The sequence below is a fragment of the Glandiceps talaboti genome, chromosome 15 (assembly GCF_964340395.1).
Source record: "Glandiceps talaboti chromosome 15, keGlaTala1.1, whole genome shotgun sequence".
Taxonomy (NCBI): domain Eukaryota; kingdom Metazoa; phylum Hemichordata; class Enteropneusta; family Spengelidae; genus Glandiceps; species Glandiceps talaboti.
In genome coordinates this window covers 4,619,422-4,641,417 of record NC_135563.1, presented here as the reverse complement: position 1 = coordinate 4,641,417, position 21,996 = coordinate 4,619,422, and the positions used below count along the sequence as shown (strand labels likewise).

Below are 21,996 nucleotides of genomic sequence, written 5' to 3'. Positions count from 1 at the left end.
ACCTAAAACTACTGTTCATAACACAAAGATATAATGTCAGGTGATGATATATTTATATGTTGCCATGGTATCCTTTGTTAAGGAATTTCCATTTGAAACGTCAGGATGGAATTTATTTATTTATCAGGACTGTTCTACTCATCAGTTTTTGCACTCCTAACTAAAACTACCGTTGTTGCACATGGTAGACTACAAATATTGGGTGATACTGGTGCCTCGTTTGTGTGGATATACTCACCCTGTTAATCAAGGTATACGTAGTGTAAATACAATTGGTTTGAATATGTTGCCACTTGAGGAGAACGTGTTATTCATATAACTATATATGAGTGTAATTACATCGATGTCTGTTGATTGGTTTTGTAACACAGGTAGTTCGTTTCCTGTGTTGTGATTTGTCAATTCGTGGTCATGTGATATCTAGATATTTTACACTTTTCAAATGAAAGCGAATGGTGTTTACCGGTCAACAATTTTTTCGTGATGATGCCTGTATAGGTGTCACCACGAAAACTGATGACTGATCGCCTTGATCTGACGAAGTAGACGGTGGCCAGAAAATTCCCGGCTTTTACAATTTTCTGACAAACTTTGCCGCCCTTGTGTCAGAAAGGACTTGGAATGAACAAAGTACCGTTGGTAAATATTAAAAGAGTAAACTTTTGCAGACTCCTGTGCTGCTTATCGAACTACCTTTACTTTTGTGAATTTTAGGCACAGCATACAAAACATATGTTGACTTGACTGATTGTGATTGTACAACGTCATGCGTCAATTTACCTCGGGCCTGTGGGTCACCCCAAGACAGACTGTTTTCCTTGAGGCTTTGCCCTCTGGAAACAGTCTTCTTTGGGTAACCCACAGTCCCTCGAGGAAACAGACTTATGATGTTGTCATCGCGATCAGTCAATATGACATTGTGTACAATGTCACATGTTCCAACAATGTTTTTAGTTTGTATCTGTCTTAGTTTGCGTATAGCTTGATTTCCGTACTAGTAAACAGGTCGGTTTATAAAAAATATTCCCAGATTCGGAAAATAAATTCGGCCTTCATTAGATAATCGTAATCCAAAGGACGTTCCATATGTACATTTTCTAAATTCAAACCACTACTGTTGAGGATCTTGACTTCCCTAGAAGGAAGATATGGTCAGTTTGTCGAAAGGTTTGGAAGTCACAGGAGCGAGAAATCGCAACTCTTAAAAAACAAAGAAAACTCTATCTTTAAAGCAAAATATGTACGTACACAGTTTGTGCATCTTTACGTCATATCTGTTGTGCTGAATTTCATAACTTTAGCATTTAGTTTACTCTACACAATCAGAATGACTTGTCACAACCACTGTATATGTGGTTGTGATTTGCGTATGTTCAGTATGCCTTACATGAAAAACTAGTTCTAGTCTGAATATTTTTATTAAATTTGAAAAAAATAGGTATAACAATATCTACATCCTTTTTTTATAACTCGGTGGGATATAACGTCGAACTCATTACCTTAAGAACAGGTCAAGTGAAAAGTAAACATTTCATCTGTAAGTGATCAGTTTTACCTTAAAAAGTTTTTAGTTAACTATAAAATGAAAGCCTCGCACAGTCCTAGATTGTGTTAATTTTGATTTCTAAAACCTTTAATTTTGTTTAGTCTATATATGCAGTAGACTGCCGATCCGATGGAATCACTATTCGCATACTTTTGTTAAAGTTAATGCCACTTTGTTTTAGGGTATGTCAAATTACGTTATTTTATGATCCGATTACGAGCTAAATCCCTAACCATCAAATTGTCAGCCATTTCATGCTCGTTAAAGATTGCTTTGAGTAAAATAAAACACAACCATGTAATCTTTTCCGAATTGACTTGTTTGATTGCACTTCTGTGCTATTCTCCTTGTAGACTGATAATGCCATCTGCACTCTGATCCTGAAATGTAATTTGTTCAGAGGATACAGGTCGATATTCATTAAATCGGATTCACAACTAGGAGATCAGAAAGTGTATACCTTTACACAGAGGCTGCTTGTTCAACATGTAAGATTGTTTGCCTTGTTAGTGAACAAGAGGTCAAAACATACATAGTGGAACCATTCAGACAAGTGTAATGATACCAATAAGTAACTAAGTAAGGGGGGACTTGACAAGGCTGCGACACTTGTTAATTGCTTCATATATTTTGATCAGTTTCTATTCAGATGTTCAGTTCACACGGGTTTTTCCAACCCTTGCATTTTATATATTGTACCTCCCTCAGTCTGCCTGCTTGCGTCCTTGTCTGCCTATGTGTCTGTATGTATGTATGTATGTATGTATGTATGTATGCATGTATGTGTGTATATATGTATGTATGTGTGTATGTATGTGTGTGTATGTATGTATGTGTGTGTATCTATGTATGTATGGATGGATGTATGTATGTATGTATGCATGCATGCATGCATGAATGTATGTATGTATGTATGTATGTATGTATGTATGTATGTATGTATGTATGTATGTACTGTACAACTATGCCAAACGTGGCCAATATACACGACTTGTCTACATATGCAACAATTGATATTATTCACCTATTAGATGAAATATATAACTAGTGGTTGCTCAGGACCCTGTAGAACTTAGGGCATATGTCTTACCACATACGCCATATCCTCTAAGTACGATTGCTGTGACGCACTTATACGCATTACTGGCTAGTTTGCTTGATTACATATGTAAATTAGGTGGCAAAATTGATAAGATGAATCATATTCTTTTAGATATGATCAAATGTAGTAGAATGTAGTTTGGTAAAAATTTTCTGTGAGGATATGACCAGCTGGGGAGTTTGGGGTTTGGTTAGAAAAATACATGCATACTAATCACAATCATTTACATATTATTTACCAATGCAATGTGTGAAATTTGACTGTATTGAATATCATAATCCGCATTCGCATAAATCATTTCAGCCATACAACCACAACCTTCAAACCGCTTGTGCATTTAACTTTAGTGCATACATTTTATATAATTTAGTCTAAATTTGCTTACTTTTCGTAGGATATCCGTGCATATAAATTACAGTAATTTATATATAATTTAACAAAGTTCTTTTTTTTTCTTTTTTACTGTACGATTTAATACTAAACATGAATTCTGTATGGAGGTTGGATAACCTCTTTTGAACGCTTTTTAATAAGGTAATTTGCATGGATATGGTTTCGGTTTATCATGAAATCATTTTCTCAATATCACTACTGATTTGACGAAAATCAAACTATACGTGAATGCAATATGATGATGTTTAGATTGGATTGCATATCAGTTAACTCAGTTTTGTATTTTCGTTTACAAAGGTTGTCACATTTTCCTTAAATCTAGGATTCGATTTGGGGAAACGGCTCGAAATTTGCTAATGGTCCATTTTACAATTAGTACATAATAAGCATTATTATTAAGGAATTTATGTTATATCTCAGCTACTGGTGGATCCAGTAAATATATAAGGTATACTTTATTAAGGGTTTTTTTCATATTAACTATCCCCAAACTATTAATATATACTTTTCCATTAACTAACTTTTCGTTATGCCTAAAGAGAGAATTCAATTTAATGACGTCATACCTGATCGATATTTGCTATATGAATGACGAACTGGTATAACGCTTTTGATTATACTATTACCGTATCTCTAGACGCTAATTCTAGGTACAAATAAGTTGGGTGATTGTAACACAATGGAAGCCTGGCAAGTAGAAACAGTATGTCATCTGGAGCGACAAAGTGCTTTCTAAAATCGTAAAACTATTTTGTCTGGTTCAAAAGAAATCTAGTTCACATTGCTACATCGTCTGGCATGACAATAATTTGAGTACAGTTGTCACGTGCACATTTTAATTATCCTGAAAAAAATTACGCTGTTACAATGTATCTAATTTGGTGACAATCTGCTACATAATGGTAACTCACGCTAACAAAATGTAGCAATGCTGATAAGAGTTTGCCACGTCAGCTGATGAAAAGCAGAGGTGTTATTTAAGATTTCTGTTGCGCCAGACGACAAATGTAGCAATGTCACGGGTTGTCGGTGGCCAAGTGGTTAAACCGCTTGTCTCTTACCACTGCGGTCGGGGTTCGAACCCCATTCAGGGTTCGATTAAATTTACCACGCTGTATTAAAGTCAGAAGAGTGTCGTTCAGTTTGACTCTACCGAACAACGCAGGTTTTCCCCGGGTACTCCGGTTTCCTCCTGCATTAACACAGAACCCATGAGGGATGGCCCTCACTGGACTTCTTGGGTGACAAGTGTTTAAAGGTGCCTGTAAATGGGCTTTATGCCCGTTGGTTTACCTGAATAAATAAATTTACCTGAATAAATAAATGTTAGTAAGGATTTTATCGAGTCAATGACGTTTTATTTCTACTTTCCTGGTTTCCATTGTAGTATGTAGAATGATTTGATGGTTGCAGATTTGTTATTTGTAAACGCTCTTTATAGCTTGACATTTTACTTTACAGTGACAGTTAATATTGGAAACGATTTCTTATCCAGAGTTTAATAGGTGACTTCATTTGCGTTAGTTTAGCTTGTAGAAAGCTCGATTGCAAGCCAGAGTTCAAAAGAACACGATGTCGCTGATGTGGGTTCTGTACGTGAGTGTCATTTGTCTAGCAGCAACAGAGTTAGCTCAGCATATTTCTAAAGATCATGTATATTGTTGTTTTGAATCAAATTTATACAATTTCCTTTTTCGTGATATTGCACGTTAGTTATCGTGACAAAAAGTCGACATTCGTGCAAAGACGTAAAGGGAAAAAACACGAACACATCATTATCCTTCGACTGTAGAATCCTACCTCGTCGACATTGCGTCTTATGATATCGCGTGTATGGTTGGAGCCCATTTCATTGATTAAAGACTCAATACATGCGACTAAAAGTTAATTTTCTTTTAGGAAAATCAATTAAATTATCACAGAAATGGTTTAATTCCTTTAAAAGCCGTTGGCTTGTCACAAAAAGGCACACTAAAGTTGCTTGGTTTACCCTGGGGGACAAATACTATTGTAAATCGCGTGCCAGTTACGTCTCCTATTCAATCAAGGGAATTCCTAATCACAGCAATGCAGGTATCAGGTACAAGGCTAACAAATAATGTTTTAATACATCATTAGGATATTACACTACCAATCGCCGAGAGGATAAACAAAACGGCGTGAAGTTTGTATATGTGTATATATGACTTTGTTTATTTTTATCCCTATCACATTTTTGTAACATATTGTATAGCAATTTGCATACCTAATATTACCTTTAACATATGGCTATATAAATTGTATAAGTACTATTATTATCAAAGTTTTCTCAATATCATCATTACCTCAAAACCGGTTGGATCAAATAAAGAAATCTTGCATATCAATTAGCTTTATTTGCTTAATAATTCAACCTTCCTTGTGTGTGTGTGTGTGTGTGTGTGTGTGTGTGTGTTCCTTATTTCTAGGTTTTGACTAAATGAATACTTGACACTCCGGGTGGGTGCAACAATATGTGGCACACTTTATAGTAAAGTCTACTTGAATGTATCAATTTGAGCAATCGATACAATCATTTACAGCATTTTTCACCTTTATCCGACACAAATTAAAATGTGCCTATATATGGTATTTGGTTTTGTGTAGAAACGATTCAAAGCGATCGGTGTCTGTATGTACTAAAGTTATGGAGGTAAGAGGCAAAAGTGTATTTTTAGGACAAATATGGTCGCCATTTTGTCACAAATATCAAAGCCGCACAATTAAGTGACGTGCATATACACCCTGTAGTGTTTGACATTTGTGCCAGGTTTGGTTGAAATTGATTCGTGGATGTCAAAGATATGGCTGACCAAGGAAGGACGGATGCACGGACGGACAGATGGATGGACGGACTGACATCGTCTTGGGTCATTGCTATAGCCCACTCAAGGCTTTGCCCGGTGGGGATAATAATGTTCTCAATTCGACTGTTTCTCTTGAGGAAGATAAACTGGGGATAATGGCCCGAGATAATGTCATAGTTTCCTTACAAGACATTTTATTACTCATTACCCTCAAATTAAGTAGAGCTTGAAATTAGACTGACAATAAAAATAATCTGAAACCCGAATATATTAATTGCTTTAACTCTACCGTGTCATACAATGTTTATTTGCATCATGAAGCACATGGTAATTAGACAAATGTTCATCGAATTCCATGCATCTCAAATTCAACATTGCATCTTCATATTATTATAACATCTTTGCGAAAAACTGTAAATTTATTGTAAGTGTTTCTGCCAAATAACGGTGACTTAAAGCGGCAATAATGATTATTTCCTGGTTTAAGCCAACATTATCAACAGAAAACAGCAACTAAATGCGTAATAGTGGTTAAAATAGTCATTGATACAGCAGACTCGTATTTTAGTATTCCATAACGCATTTCTATGGTTAAAATATAAAATTCATACTTCTAGATCTTTTCCCACCAAGGTACATGAATCAACATACATAAATAGACAGTACAAATACATAGTGAGGATTGTAATAACCTGTGTATAAGATATGTTTGTACATATTCCCCCAAAGGATGACAGCACAGGTGTATAAATAATACATGAGCAACGTCAAGCAAACGTCCATTTCAAACCAAAGCACGTTCTGCAATCATTACAAACAATGATACATACTTGATGAATGACTTCGTGTGAACTTCAAACATAAAACTCTGTCAAATATAGACACTGGGTAACGAAGCAAAGACACAGCTATCTTCCTAGTCAGTAGAGTGGTGCATCGTTATCTTTTGTAGACCGCAGGTTGATGATTTACTTCAATAACTCTGGGTTTATTAATCAAGTGCTTATTTATATGCACTATATATACTCATACTTTATAAATCCTAACCGAAAATTCGACACTTTATGATAAGCTTAGCAAGAAACATAAACTCGGATGTAAACTCTTTAATCTGTTCCTGCTACGTCATTCAAACAAACACCAACCCATTCGCTCATTAAAATCAAGGAAAAATCAAGGAAATTATTAGGGGATCACTGTTCAAATATTTTAAATAGAGTTCCAAATGTTATCAAAATTAAACAACTTCAGAATCTAATATGGCCGCCAAATACTGTGTTAGCGCTATGGGAAAATGAAATATTCTCAATTTCATTGAAAACAGGACGATGTACTCCTAAATTTCTTCTAGTATTTTAAAACGACCAAAAGCAAGCTTCCATAGGGCAAGGTTTGAAGAATTTTTAAATAATTTTGCTTTTCAGTGAAATTCGTCCCTGGGTGCATTCTACCTTAACAATTTTATGTTTGGCTTCAATTTGGTTATTTTGTATCATTCTAATCACATAGATTTCTGCAATGTTATTATTCAAACTAATTGATATATATAGCTCATACAAATTCTAAAATGGTTATCAATCGTGTGTGTAAGTAGTTAATCTTGTTTTATGTCTTCACCTTGTCAGTGTTCACGGAACGGATAACATTAGCTTTATTAGGCTGACTTTTAAAGGGATGTATAGAATTAGTGATTAAGATCAATAAATGGGGTCAACTCTTGCAGTTAGTATTTTGACCTCAATACTCTAACATTTGCATAAATGAATATTTGAGGTGTGGTTATAAATATTGACGCAGTTTAATTGTATCATTCTCCAATAGTTTTCTTCATTCAGCTGGAAAATACTTCTGACCTAAGGGTTTTAATTTGTAACTACTCATCTATTGACTTGTGGTGACAAGGCCCCTTAGATCATTAGTATTTTCCGTGGCTACAGGAAGTAAAAATGGAGAAGATTAAATCAAAGGTTCGATCTTGTACGTTATTTATTGTGTTGATGTGTGAAGCATTCCATAGGAACGGATAGAAGGTGTCATGAATGATAGTGTTTGTCAACGTTCACTCTCATTAACAATGACAGCAAACAATCACTTAGGAATCGTCTATAAAACTGCTGATTCATTCATTTGTTTGTGACATTGAGAAAATGGAGCATCCAAGCTGAGAGTGTCCTTTGGTGTCATTGGGAAATAGATTAATTGTCTATCAATTCCAGCTTAGGGAGCCTTCAGTAATAACAGGTGGGGAGGGCCGGGGGAATTAGAGGGCTACATTTTAAAAATAGGGGCGCTTATTTTAGAAAGTATGTAATTAGGGGAAGGTCACATTTTACTTTGACTCATTACATCACATTACATTGCACTGCATTACATTACATTACATTACATTACATTACATTACATTACATTACATTACATTTACATTACATTTACATTACATTACATTATCTAAATTTGCTTTATGTTGTGATGTTTGCATCCCGTTGCACCACTGTCACATCCCAATGGTACAATATCCCACCACTGCTACCATTGTATATCAAGTCAAATCACTGCTGACAACCATGCAGTCGAGCATTGGAATTGCTGCTCCCATCGACGTTTTTTATGATGCAGACTCGCAAATACACACATACCCAACAAGCTTGATCCCCCACACCATATTTGCTGAAGATTCCCTTTTTTAAACTGATTAGTGAATGAAGCATTCTATTGCGTGCTAAACGAATGACTAAATCGCATGTCGAAACGATTGATACGAGTAAATAAGTATGTACTAGTGTGTCAAACAAAATATAAACGTTTTTTCTTCAAATGGGAAAATTATTTTTTATAATATTAAAATTGTTACAAGCAGTAGGCCACTCCGTCGTATATGGTATTAGCGAGTCAAACATTTTTCTTCTCCACAGCATGTAAGAACACACGCATTCACACACACCACGCGCGCAGACATACATACATACATACATACATACATACATACATACATACATACTCAAATATCTACACATACTACAACGCGTACACTCAATAAGTAAATACACATATGTATTGATGATATTACATTTTACAAACCATATCGACCGTACGCACTCACTAGTCTGCCACAGGGTACTTTGCGTAATATACACCGAGTTCCCTGTATCGCCGCCTATATGATGTGATAATTATCAGATAATCTGATAATTATCAGATCATATAAGCGGTACCCTGTGGCAGACTAGTGAGTGCGTATGATCGATATGGTTTGTAAAATGTAATATCATCAATACATATGTGTATTTACTTATTGAGTGTACGCGTTGTAGTATGTGTAGATATTTGAGTATGTATGTATGTATGTATGTATGTATGTATGTATGTATGTACATGTCAGTATGTACATGTGTGTATGTATGTATATATGTATGTACATGTATGTATGTATGTATGTATGTGTGTGTGTATGTATATGAATAATCTTAACATTAACGCTTCCTGTCTTCTCCGATAAATATTACAAATTCAATATTCATTGAAAAGAACAAACTGGTTTGTACATATCTGTATAGGTTTGCTCTCGATCCAGATTATACGTATTTGTCGTTGTGGGCGCTCTTCAGTCGCTCGATCGAAAAGAGCTCCCATTACCCATTTCAGTCTAGCACAATTGTATCTTTTTCGATTAACAATCTTCGATCACTTAATCTTATATTGTAGTCACGGCTAAAACGTCTACCTACGTTAATTGGGGAAAAACACTCAATATACTCATTCAAAAATCAATTTGTGTAATAAACAAAAATGGACGTTAAAACAATAAATTATAATACCATGTTTCCTTCTTCGGTGTTACAGTGTCACAGTGTTTGTGTTATGAGGATCCAGCTGGAGGGCATTTTGTGATGAAATGTTGCAGAGGAAGAGTAAATACGAACAGCTTCACTTTCCCTTTTAATCGCTTTCCCAGTTAAAAGTTATGTCACAACGTTTCAAAACATTTCTTTCACTTTTTTATCTTGAAAACAATTCAGAAAATTGACTCTTTGGTTTCACCTGAACTGTGTTAAGTTTCGGCAGCATGTTTTGTTTGTATAATGATACCTATCTAGTATATGTTCAGTAGCTATAGGTCATGCCATGTCTTCTGTTTTCGATAGAATTACAACAGTCAATCAGATCAAACGGAAACAGGCGATGTTACAATCAACAAGCAAACAGAAGGTCAATCTCTGAATGCTCCATGTGGATCGACACCGCACCATCGGTGAGAAACCTTGGACACAGTCGACGATGGGTGCTGCTTTGTTTTCCAAATGACCACCTAAACCTTCAACATCTTACTGTATAAAACCATCTCCTTATTATTAGTGGAACCAAAGCAAACATGGAGCATTCTGAAATGTTCACTTTGGCGTACATCATTGTTTTAATAAGCAATTTGTCTTGGTGTGGGTCAGGTAAGTTGTATGTCTGTATTTTCAAGTGGCCTACATATGTTAACATATCATATTTGCTTCAAAAACTTCCCTATATCTTTTTCCTTCATCAGTAAACATATTCATATCATTTCGTTGACAAACCGATAACCAAGGTGTAAGTTCGTATCATCGGTCAAACTCGGGTTATCGGTTTCGTAGATAACACCTTCCACTGAGTTGATGTGAAACGCAAACAGTGTACGAACAATATCCAGTTGTCTGTAATTTGTTTACTGTTATATGCTCGTTGATAAAATACACCAAAACATTATTTATTTTTCTAAGTAACACTGAGTCAGTAAATTAACAACTTTTGTTAGTCGTTGACTGTATTCTGTGTTGTACGGCTTGATATGTGTAAATATTGTGAACAAACAGTGGAGACCATTAATTTAAATTGTTTTCAACGAATTGTCAAATTGTGGGATTCTAGTTCTGATACAGTTTGATTATTAGGTGATTACACATACATTAGCACTTGAATAAGTACAACAACAGAAATAACTCGACAGTAAGAGTAAAACATATGACATTCCAATTACACAGACTGGGGTCGTAACAACGTGGTCTATTAAAACAATGTTGAAAGAGAAATCTCAAACATTCGATGAGGAGGGATAGTACTAGACTACGACAAGCAACATCGAACGTCAATATTGAGAGTCTGAACGATCTTCTGTATTTTGACTACTTGCAACATTCATATATCTCGTTTTGCTTGTGTCGTGAAAAGGTGAAATCTGCGCATGTACTGCGCATGTACGACACCAAGGTCTAATTCACTTCAGTGTCCCCCCCCCCCCACCGTATAAATTTGATTACTCATTGTCTTGCACTGATTCTTTACTATGACCCACCCCCTCCAGTGAAATAGTACAGACGATTTGTTGGGGTGTCTACAGCCGTGTGAATGACGTGCCCACTGCAGAACTGTCGTAATTACTAATATTTTGATCTGGAGAGGAGTAAAGACTGCAGGTAATAATATCCCATGCTTATCATATGTTGTTGCTTTTGTTTTCTCATTTTCTTTTCTGCATGTGTCGGTCTGTTTGTTTGTCTGTCTGTATGTCTATCTGCTCGCGAGCGTGCATGTCAAATTGTTCATTTTGAATTTGAGCGATTAATGGCTCATGAAAATTATTTAAAGCTTTAACTTTTAACTTATGGCTGAAAATAGTGTTTCTTATGCCGGAATGTGCAAAGTCAAAACGTTCAAATATTCAGTCCATACGCTCTTGAATTCTCTTCTAAGTTTATTTCTCGGTTATTAGTTACACATGCATATTACTCAGAATACCTTGAATTTTGATATATCATCATTTTATATTTTCTCTGCTAAAACGTCGAACACGTGACAGTGCACTGAACAATGACAATATGGTGACGTCATATTTATTGTGACGTCACCGATCAATATGACTACAGAATCGTCAAACCATAGACGTATCTATAGTATAACAAGCAACACAAGCAAATATCCCTATAGTGTGACGTAATTATCCAGTATGTCTATGGAACAACTAAACCACACTATATCAGCCAGCTACCCAAATTGGCAATTTACATGTGATGAAGTATTCATCTCAGAATGTGTCAGACAAGTTTCTTAGTTTGATATTGCTTTGAAGGAAGGATTACTTGGAGGTGCGAAAGGGCCGTAAAGGCTTGGCCCCATTGTATGGTCGATACTGTGGAGATGATATACCTACAGTGATCACAGTAGAAAGTGGTGTCTACATGAAGTTTCACTCTGATGGTATCAAGCAACGACGTGGTTTCAAGGGAAATTACAGAGTTGGTGGTAAGTGAAACGGCAAGGTTTTAAGGGACATTACAGAGTTGGTGGTAAGTGATACAGCGAGGTTTTAAGGGAGATTAAGAGTTGGTGGTAAGTAAAACGATTACGTTTGAAGGGACATTACAGAGCTGGTGGTAAGTCGACTCAGTGAAGGACTGAAAAATGTCATCAATAATAGTCAACAGGGAATGCTTTCAAGGCACCTTTAATAGGTGGAATGCATCTTGGGCCCGACTTTGATAAAAGAAATTTTTGGGTTTGACCATCTTGCTTTCGAGGACAGCGACAATCTTTGATTTTCTCCCATAGAGTTGTAAACACAATAATTGACGGCCATATTGGATTGTAAAATGGCTTAGTTTAATATCATTTTGACCTCTATTTCAAAATTTTGTGTGGGGACCCCTGATTTTTTTTCTTGATTTTTACTTTTAGTGAGAATGGCGTTTTCTGAAGTTAAACAGTTTATTTTTGGGATACATTTTACGTTGACGACTTGATAATCGTAGAGAGTAATGACAGTCACAAGGCCGCGCTTTGTTGCAATCTATGCAATAAATCTCCGAATGAAAGTACTTCAAATTCTTCCTCGAATCGTGCATTTCTACAGTTCAGAGTCAAACAGCTTAAACCTACTTACATATTCATAGACTCTATAATCATATGATACAAATGCATGCTTTTCCTTCTTTATTACAGATTGTTTTGGTCATTACACGGGACTTGAAGGCCGACTAGTCACATCCAATTTCCCAAACCCCTTTTCAAAATTACAGTGCGAGTGGCGAATTATAGTGCCGGAGAATTTAAGAATACGACTAGATTTTAAGACTTTCGACATTAATAGCGATGTTAGGGGATTGTGCTGGGCTAGGGGATATTATTTTCCCGATTACAGCACGATAATCGTCAGAAACGGACTGAAACGAGACGGTACGTAATACAATGACGACTGTTAGGTAAATTTGTGAGATATTTGGCTAACGATCGGGCTGGGTATACTTGCTCTTCGCAATTGTTTTTCTAGCATGAATACTGTACTTCTTTACGTAGCGATATTCCATACTAAGGAATTTACCAATTCGTAACTTATATCTAGTATGATAGTAAATGTTGTCGTATTATGAAAACCCCTTGTTTGAAATATGTCCAACTCACCTAATACGACAGAGAAAACCGAGCTTCCTGCTGACAAAGATAAACATAAATTAAAGCTATCGTTTCGACACCTTGATACAAGGGATCTAATGGACGTTTGTTTATATATACTAACAGTAGGGTGGCGATTCTAGATTATGACCAATGGTCTTGCAGTGTCGATTTTTGGAACATCTAGTGTGTACGCTATCTTCATTATATCCGCACGACAAAGGCACCTCTATCACTCACCTGTATTGTGTAATCTAGCACATCGAAGAATAATATAATAGCTTTAGTTTGTGTCTGTCTTAACAATCCGAAAGCTAGGTTTCCTCAGTAATAATTATGTCATTTAGTATGTGTACAGTATGTGTGTTTGTTTGTCTGTATGTATGTATGTATGTATGTATGTATGTATGTATGTATTTATGTATGTATGTATGTATGTTTTATTTGTTCATTTCTTTGGTTGATTCTTTCAGCTGATGAACTGTGACACATGAAGATTTAAAAAATGGTTTGCATAAAAGAAATACATTGTAGGTGTTAAGTTACTCTGCCCTCATTTTGATAAATTTACATCAATGTTGAATTGATTAGTTGACTATATTTGAGTCACAAATTTACCAAAAGTTACATATATACAACTTCAATAGCAGTATTTCTATTTAATTGATTGCAGATACACAGACAGTAGCCCGATACTGTGGTCAGTACGCACCAACAGTGCTGTCATCTAGTAATTCGTTAATCATAACATTATATACGGACGATGGTGGATGGGGAGAGAAAGACAAGGGCTTTGAAGCTTTTTATTACGCAGAAGGTAAGGCAAGGTCTTGACCACATTCTCCATTTAAAGTCTGGAACTTTAAGTTTGGATAAGATGGCGAATAACATATTTTTCACATGTCGGTTACCATGACATCAACAACATTTGGGTCAGGTGGTGTACTTCCATCCGCTTCTTTGAGTAACACAACCCTATGGATTCGTATAATTTATGCCACTTTGCATATTTCTTTCAGATCAGTTTTCTTTTTCTTTTTTTCTTTTTTTTTTGGTTGCCAGGCTAGGGTAACCCTTGATCTCAACCGAACTCTTGTCGACTGGTCTTTGTACCATAGACAGTGTGTCCATAAATATTTATCAAAATTTAGTTTTTCATTCCGCTTATTAAGGTTGCTATAGCAACCGTGGCTCCCCATCAAAATGCTATAATATATATTATATTATACCAGTATATTGATGGTGGAAATCGAGGGATCTGATTGGTCTAGACATCGAGCTAGCGCGTCTAAAACGAGTGATAATGCACTGCTGGTACGATAATGCACTGCTGGCACGCGTCCAAATTTTGTTCGTCTACGAGCATTGAGTTGTAGTCCGCCGTGATACTGATAGTGAACTCTTCGAATTGTCAGAGGAGGATTTTCTCTCAATGAGACAATATTTTATGAGAAATTATGAAGGAAATTTCGAAAGCAACCCAGTCATCGCGTATTTGTTCAAATCATCGCCTCCTACATGTACTAAGGTCAAGGCGCTAGGCATGCACGAGATCGGTCGCGGTCCCAGCCTCGGCGCGGCTGGAGTGGAAACATTGGTGAGGTGAGCTGTCCTGTCCTGTCATAAAAATGAAGCAAGTGAAAGAGGTTACACTGGCCGACTTACCATTAATCTAAAAAGAAATTTGTCTGGGATCCTGTCCTAGAGTATCAGTCATCAATCCGAGAGGGAAATCCTCAAACCCGAAAATCTACTGACGTAACTTCCAGTAATATAAATACATTGTAAATATCAACCTGCCGCCATGCCTATCGTCTCACTTCACGCGAGTCGCGAGTTCGGCCGGGAACGATCGAAGCACGCTGTATTTAATAAACCACTTCAAGTTTATACCTTGAGTCAAACAGGTTGTTTATTCATCACTGTGCACTTTTAATGAGCCGATCAATGTACAGATTATCCCTAGAAACGACGAGCAGATAAAATAAATCCAGTCGCTGCACGACGTTCACATTAAGGCCAAGATCAGCTGTCTTGAAAAGCAGCGTTATTGTTATGCAAATTAGACACAGGGGCGCATATGAAACGAGAAAACGTTAGTTCTTAGGGCGGCCCTTTTTATTTTTCTGTTTCTCATCTCCCGACCGACCCTAATTTGCAGCTCCGACATCAGAAAAAAAAAGTTTTTTTATTTCCGACCGACCCCTGAGCACAGCAAAATTGTAAGGTTCCTCATGGCGTCGTAGACCAGTTCTGCCGAGGCCACGACCTTGCGACATTGGCCCCCTAAAATTACGAATGACGCAATAATTTTCCCACCTTGCGTCGCTTTGGCGCATTCATTTTACGGCAGACATCAAGATTATCTAAGTCCAAGGCCGGACCAGGCCAGGCTCTGACTCGACGTCAATCCCACAAGAAGTATACTGACTGCGTAAGGGAAAGTTTTGTTGACATCATATAAGATACAGTGGCAATGCGCAGTTCTATTGTTAACATAAAAATGCCGCAAAAAGATCAACTTTGATAAACTTTATCTGCAAATTGAAACATTAGAGGGAGTAGATGAGACGTCGAAATGGACGTCTAGCGTTTCTCGTCACATGTTTTGTCTACCGTCACTGTCGTGACCTCTGACCTACTCACTGATGTGTGCGAAACACTGAACTTGCTACCGGAACGCGGAACATCTAATGATCTATCTGCCACAGCTCAGAAGTCTGAGTAAACCAAATTTATGGGACAGGTTGTGATTTTCATTTGTTGATGGGTTAAATTAAATGAGTACATGTGTATTTTGATTCCGAAAAAGCTGTGTTAGGGGATCTTGTTGCATGATGTTGACAGTGACACATGTGAATGTTGGGCACTGAATCAATGCGTAATCACTGGCATGGCATGGCCACTATAGACGGCCGATGCATGTGCGCCCGGTCAGACATGAAGAACGAACTTGTTGTGCAAATCAGAAAAAATTAATGTTGTATTTACAGAGCATCCCAACTTTGACGTTGTTGATAGTTTTAGTTAAAGATTGAAGTTCTGAGTTTCAAGGACACCTAATGTCAGCTTTCTGTATCAAGTTAAGTTTACGGTATGTAACTATGCTGTCATTTGATATAGCAGGACCAAATCATGATACACAGCCAGTAACGGTTAATTAATAAAAAATAAATTATTTTAAAGTTTGTTTGACTATTATTTGTAAGTTTTTCGTTCACATTTGGTACTTTTTAAAGTCAGGGATTTTTTTTCTTCAAAATGTCATGAATTTGAAGAGGGAATGATAAACACAGCAGTGTACTAACAATTTTAAAAATGAAACAAGTGGTTACAAGTTTAGGATTTCTCAAAGTTTTTATTCAATCATATGTTCACTGTGACTTATTTTGAAGTTGTTCTTTGTCCTTGTCTGAAAAAAGGGAATTCTGAATTTGAGCACTGCTATTCATTGATATTCAGATTAAAAATTGTGACTACCTGGCTGTCCAATCTTTCTAAACAATATATAATATACTCTGTAGAAATGACTTAAAATTACATAATCTTAATTGCCTTCTTTTTATAAGGTGTAATGTGTAGTACACAATTTTCAAAAATAGCTTACTGGGAACTGTTATTATGAATGGAATTTTTTTATGTAGTTAGGTAATGCTCTATACGTAATGGAATATCTCAGACTACAGTATCTCTATAGTGGTCTGAGATAATTTATATGAATATTTCATAGCAATAATAATTGACCCCACTCCCTGTCAAATGGCACCACTTTTTGCAACCAAGGGGCCTTTGTCCCCACTTGTTGGAATCCTTGGCAGAACACCGCCGTCTACACCCCCCCCCCACCCACCCCCTTTGTTACATCAGAGCAGCATGTGCCTTTCATCATGGCTGAAGCCGTTGAGGTTTGATGTGGGACAGGGCTCGAAATTAATACTGTCGCGCAGTACATTTAGCTGCAATGTAATAATAGCTCAGAATATTTCCATCATTTTCAAAATTATGCTTAAAATTGGTAAAAGTCATACTGCATTCCTAATTTCTTGACCAGTTTTTAGCTTTAAATCAGTTTTATCATCGGGGAAATGATTGACTCCATAGCGTTTCATGACCCATGACATGCATGATTCCGATGTTTACATTATTACTTTTAATTACTTTTAAACAGTAAACCCAAAAGGAGTTCTGAGTTCTAGAAATGTTTACATGTTATCTGGTGGATTATTTTGACAAGTTCACACTGAAGAAAAATGTGTCATATAATTATTTATATAAATGAAAATTCATCTCGTACACTGATGACAATCACGTAAGTGTTTCAAAAAGTTACACACTTAAGTTCAAATTGGATAACTTGAAAAAATTGTTAGCGATGTCAATGCCACTTTGATTAATAGGACGAATGTATTAGTACTCCTGATAAAATCATACAATAGTTCATGGCTACAGATATACATCCATCAGGATGATAAGTATTCAATCATCTTCTTACAAAGTTGTTCTACGGACTTGTCAACCTTGCTAAAATGAAGGAAAGAGACTTGTAACAAGGAATTCAATAAAGAGAAGAGAAAAGAAGTTATAGAGAGACTGACAGGACAGAAAGGACAGAGCGTAGAACTGAAAAAATACAGATTTTTTTTCTTGCCCCCCCCCTTTTTTTTTTATTTCGCCCGCCCGCCCCACCTGACTTTTCCATTGGAGATGAGAAACAAAAAACAAAAAAACCTCACCCTTATCTTGTTTCCGATATTTTCAATATACTGGTATAATATAATAGCGATAAACCACCCCCTGGGGAAGGTATACCACTCGGTTTTGACCAGTGAACTCAATATATGCACTCGCTATCGCTCGTGCATATATTTCGTTCACTGGTCAAAACCTCTTGGTATACTATCCCCAGGGGGTGGTTTATTGCTTAAATATATTATTTGTAGTGTCATAAAAGCAATCTTACAACAATGTTTCGTCTTAATTCATTTTTTTAAATATCTTGCTAACAAACTAACAGACAGACAGACAGACAGACAGACAGACAGACAGACAGACAGACAGACAGACAGACAGACAGACAGACAGATAGATAGGGGTAAAAACAAACCTCGCCATCCAATAACAGTTTGTGCAGGTAATCACCTATAGCAGCTGGTAGAAATCTATGAGTATTAGGTATGATATATTCGATGTTATTGTTTGCGTACCAATATTCGACAACGACACTACAGGCTTGGTTACCCGCCTTAACTATGTAAGAAAACACCCTCCTTTACACAGTTTCATCAAATAAAATTATTTCTCAATATAAACTGATGAAATGTGTGTGATTTGTAGGAGTCAATAAAGTGCACGTAGTTGGTTTTAGTACTTGGTTGTGCAGACGTCATTTTCTACAGAACCTCTTCTACAACAATTTTACACAAAGACATTTGCTTGTTAGCTGTTTTTCAGTAATTCAATTTCAATAAATAACCTTACGCTGCTGTATGTTCTAAGTTGGCTTCAAATGCAGCTACAAACTATTCTTGCATAATAATGTAAATAATTCCTTACAATTGTTTTTAGTTTTAGCACTGATAGTATTGATCTACTCTATGATATTAATAGCGTTTATATTTTTTCCTGCAAATCACTGTTTAATTATAGCCCGTTATGCCACTAAAAGTACAGTTTTATTCAAATTTATATAAATCAAAAAAGGGCAACTAGTTGTTTATTTATGGACTTAGGAACTGCAAAGTTACAACATCGGTATATATAAAATAAGTATTCAAAGGATTGCTACCCAGATATCTCAGGTGATTGTGGTTTGAGTCAAGATATATTATAAAAATGCATCGGTTGTCACATTGTTTATATTCGTTAAGTTTTGTTTTGTCTTTGGTGTTGCTGTTTGTTTATTTATTTATTAGTTTGTTTCTGTTTTTGTTTGTTTTGTTTGTGTGTTTGCTCCTTTTCCTTTATCAGGATGTCTCTGATTATTTCTGCATCAATATTGTTAATGTAAACTCCATAATGGGAATATATACGTCAGTGCCAGTCAATAACCCCCACTCGAATAACTTTCCTATACATATATCTTTCCTAATCTCCAAGAAATATTTCCTTACGTTCTTCTTTTTTCGGCATGTGATATTTTAGACCCGATAATTCATTCCATCTCTTATCTAGCTCCACAGTGTGAATATCGTATCAACATTGGCCAACCTGCTCCAAGATATGGATTTTACCCCACAAGAGGCAATATTACCAGCCAAAACTATACCGCTGATTTTCCAGACAGTGATGGGTGTATTTGGGTGATCAACTCACGACGTGATCCTATTCTATTGCAGTTCACTGAATTTGACATCGCAGGCAATGACGAATGCACGTAAGATGTATTATCTTTAAATAAGAGAAACTATTCTAGTAATGCTAGGAACAAGGCCACACGACACTAACATGTACTATGAGAAGACACTTTAGATCTCACCATTTTGAATGATGCATTGTGGGACCATTCCCCATGATAAACACGAATCTACCATTTAGATTATAACTACAAATAACTTAGCCTCAGTTTGCCAGACGATAGACATTGGAGTGAGATGCCCAGACCCTTTTAGATAATAAAATCACATTCTATGTCTCAATATTGGTATCAAATCCTGTGATGTGTATGCCTTTGCTGTCAAAAGAGAAATGGGTAACTTTTAGCTTGGTTTTTTATCATTTGTGTACAGGGACGAGTATGTCGAAGTAAGAGATGGTGACTCTGAAACCTCTCCACTGATTGGTCGGTTCTGTTCACATGACCATCTACAAGCAGCCATGGTATCAACTGGTAAACATTTATTCCTACGATTACAAAGAAGTGATAGTTCTAATCAAGGCATAGGATTTGCTGTTGCCTATGAAACAGGTAGGATAAACAGTTATACTATACCTATGACGTCACCAATCGATAGATCGATAAATAGACCACTAGCCTGACAACTACGAAATCAATTATCTATATTTAATCGATCTATCGATCAATTGATTACGTAGCAATAATAAATACTTCATTTATTCATTCATTCATTCATTCATCATTCAAAAAATGAATACATTTTCATTATGACAGTTACCCAATCAATTAATCATTAAAATGGCGACGAATACATCTTAAAGATGTTATCCTTATTTACATACGAATTGTGCGTAAACCAACTTGCAAATATCAAAACATTCTTTAGTATTTATAACACCAAAATTTTCATAAAACTCAATTTTGTCTTTTTTTCAAGGTTTATATCGTTACTTTAATGGTTCAGAAGGTTTCATCAGCGAAAGAGGAATTGAAGTCAAGTGGACAGGGTTCATCGAGGTTCCTAAAGGCTTCCTAGTTTACCTAGAATTTCCTGTCTTCAGTATGGCATCCCACCATATAGATGACCACTTAATTATGTATGATGGAACAGGTATTGGTGAAGTATATATCTATTTTTGTCTTCAGTTACTTACTAGCTGAAAATACGATAAATTATTTACTACACATTTCATTAGGATTTGCAAGGTAAAAAGGACAGTGTTGAAAAGGAATTGTCATAAAACCACTAACCTCTTTACATCTGTGCTTAACCGTCAGACTTCCCCTGCAGTGCATTATTTATTACACGCTTATATATATTATGACGTTATTGGTAAAAGTAGAGAAAAACCAACTTAGAAGTGGAAGGGACTCGTGTAAATCGTATATATTGTTTGTGTTCTCAATATGCTAGGTGTTTACCGTACAGGAGATTTTCAGATATGTTGTTATTTTAAGAAAGTTTTTTTTTAAGATTGTTCATGTGCGTGTATTTTATTTCAGTTTTTGAACTGCATTGCATCTTAAAACGATTGCCGATATTTCGCTTCTAAGCCAAGAGCTTCTAAAAGCAATGGCAAAGCCTGGTATGAGTTGCCCGTAAACGTTTCAGAAGGATTTATGTTCATGTTAGATTGCAGGCATTATTGCTTTTGTTGTAGGTTGCAATTATACGCAAACTCTTTCCAGATCGATTATCCAGTATATTACTACAAAGGCTAATCTTGTATGTGATATAGGAACAGCAAACATGTGTATGTGTATACTATATAATAGACTGAACATGCAACATTCGTTCCGGTTCAATAATGACCGCCATTGTTTTTACAGAATATACTGAGTCTGGATTTTTGGGAAGTTACGAAGGTACATATGCACCTCCAATATTGGCCAAGGGCAATGTGGTTACCATCCTGTACAGAAAGTATTGGACATCGGAGGGTATTGGTGCAGATATCAAATACCAAGCTATAGGTGAATATATCAATAAATGCTTTCTTGGATGTATTCAAGGTCATGAACGTGTAAGGTTTGCCTAAAACTGAACCTAATGTACTAGTAAGTGATTTAAGTGACGTGTAAGGTGACACGACACAACACAACAGGACGCAACACGACACAGCACAGCACAGCACAACACAACACAACACAACACAACACAATACAATATAATACAATACAATACAATACAACTTTCTAGTAAACGTTTAGAAGGAAACCATATGTTGACTTGATTATGGAATTGTATTTAAGTAGATGCAATAATGTGACTTGACTTCAACTTGTTTTTCATTTGTTCACCTAGAACCAAGCTGTACAACCATTCTAAAAGCTGGCAATGGTACCATCACAAATATAGATGTTCAAAGTCAGCTGACACAAT

At 36.1% G+C, this 21,996-nt stretch overlaps 1 protein-coding gene across 1 annotated transcript in view; it reads left to right on the top strand.

Moving 5' to 3' along the window:
- LOC144446854 (tolloid-like protein 2) overlaps positions 1-21,996 on the top strand; it is a 37,163-nt gene that overhangs the window by 15,069 nt on the left and 98 nt on the right. The window contains exons 2-9 of the mRNA XM_078136695.1: positions 11,961-12,133; positions 12,830-13,063; positions 13,953-14,096; positions 19,451-19,652; positions 20,005-20,183; positions 20,551-20,724; positions 21,444-21,587; positions 21,919-21,996. The exon at positions 21,919-21,996 is cut by the window's right edge and continues 98 nt beyond it. Coding sequence (XP_077992821.1) covers positions 11,961-12,133; positions 12,830-13,063; positions 13,953-14,096; positions 19,451-19,652; positions 20,005-20,183; positions 20,551-20,724; positions 21,444-21,587; positions 21,919-21,996 — 1,328 coding nt within the window. The remainder of the gene's footprint in view (positions 1-11,960; positions 12,134-12,829; positions 13,064-13,952; positions 14,097-19,450; positions 19,653-20,004; positions 20,184-20,550; positions 20,725-21,443; positions 21,588-21,918) is intronic.